Below are 1,642 nucleotides of genomic sequence, written 5' to 3'. Positions count from 1 at the left end.
AATGTCTGACATTTGTTTATAGATTTTGATATCTTGTCAAATCTCTTTATTAGTGAGATTTAAAAGTAACATATATATATATATATATATATATATATGCTGTTTGAAAATAAGTCATTTATGATTTTCTTTTTGAATCATGATGATCTTATTTATAGCATCAAATTTAATTCTTTATAGTTTCTTTTTAATATGCTGTCTTTGTGAATGTCAAGATCTGCTTCATATGGAGTGTGCGTATATGTTTCCACAGTTTGCTGGGGATGGTATTTATGGCGGATCCTCTCACAACCACTATCAAAATCCCAGGCTCATTACGTTTCCACGACAACACCAGCGAGGCTCGTCCAATGGGCTGCGGCGACAGAAGCGAGACTGGGTCATTCCACCAATCAACGTGCCTGAAAACTCCAGAGGACCCTTCCCTCAAGTTCTCGTCAGGGTCAGTAACGGCTACAGTTCACAGCTAACTGTTATAAAAAGCCTGAAAGATTTATTTTTATTCAAGGCACAAGACATCTCCATCGCTTTTACTTAATGGTCATATTTTGACACATGCTGCTTGGTTGTTAGTAAAACAGATATAACTTTCAGCCATGAATGAAAAGACTCAATATCTTGGCAAGCTTTGTCTCTCAGAACAGACAGTTCCACAACTGAAGTTTCACTGTGTCCCTTCGAGACATAAAAGAACAAGCCTCTCTCAAGTCTCCACACAGAAGCTTTTACCCAGGCCTCGCACTTCTGAAAGAAAGAGCTTTCCTCGCCACATCTCTTGAACCGCAGAGAAACCTAAGAGGTTAAAAAGCAGTATCACAGGTGAACATTTTCAAGAGCTTTCTTTCAGACAGCTCTTCTGCGTCTGCCGCTGAGAGCCCTTCTAAGGTAAGAGGAGGACTTGTGCTCCCTCTCTGAGTCAAGGGTTGATGAGGAGGGGTTTCAGAGGTAGATTGGCACAGGGTATCAACATCTCTCATCCATCTAATGCTTCTACAAAGCCTCTCCTTAACTTTCTCCAGGATGAGATGAGAAATGAGGCTTTGAGGGATCTTTTCTATCATATCTACAGGGTTCACTGCTAGGTTAGATGTAAGGCATAACGTACAGTCAGGGTCCTGACCGACCCTGCATTCGCCGCCAACCAAGAACATCATGTAAATTCAGTTCCTTAGTTTGAAATTAATTTGAATGAACACCTTTTAGAGGAATAAACGTGAGTTTAAAACTGAAAAAAAGATTAAAAAGTCTTAAACTTTGAAGGTTTATGGGCCATAGATGAAAAAAGAAAGCGATCATTGTGGAATATAGAGTTTATTGGTCATTACACTGCAATATTTGGCCATTTAATGCAATTATTGACCAATCAGAATCAAGTATTTTAGAGAGCAGTGTATAAGAAGGGAAATTATGTGATTGAGGACCATAATGGAAGACTCTAACATAGTTGGTATGGCAGAAGGTACTTCAAATGTTGAAGAGGATGTGTTCTCATAAAGAGTTTTTATAGAAACCTGCACTAAAAAGTAGGGATGCACCGATACCGATACTGGTATCGGTATCGGGCCCGATACTGATCTCCTGTACTCGTACTCATACTAGTTAAAATGCCCCGATACCAAACGCCGATACCACACAGCATGTG

General features: G+C 39.6%; 1 protein-coding gene across 3 annotated transcripts in view; it reads left to right on the top strand.

Moving 5' to 3' along the window:
- Positions 1-1,642, top strand: part of cdh4 (cadherin 4, type 1, R-cadherin (retinal)) — a 263,794-nt gene that overhangs the window by 199,473 nt on the left and 62,679 nt on the right. For all 3 annotated transcript variants that reach the window (XM_016443676.1, XM_016443673.1, XM_016443674.1), the window contains exon 5: positions 254-442. In XM_016443676.1, the coding sequence (XP_016299162.1) occupies positions 254-442 (189 nt within the window). The remainder of the gene's footprint in view (positions 1-253; positions 443-1,642) is intronic.

This window comes from Sinocyclocheilus anshuiensis, unplaced genomic scaffold, assembly GCF_001515605.1.
Source record: "Sinocyclocheilus anshuiensis isolate Anshui unplaced genomic scaffold, SAMN03320099.WGS_v1.1 scaffold51, whole genome shotgun sequence".
Classification (NCBI taxonomy): domain Eukaryota; kingdom Metazoa; phylum Chordata; class Actinopteri; order Cypriniformes; family Cyprinidae; genus Sinocyclocheilus; species Sinocyclocheilus anshuiensis.
This window is presented reverse-complemented; position numbering and strand designations above follow the sequence as displayed.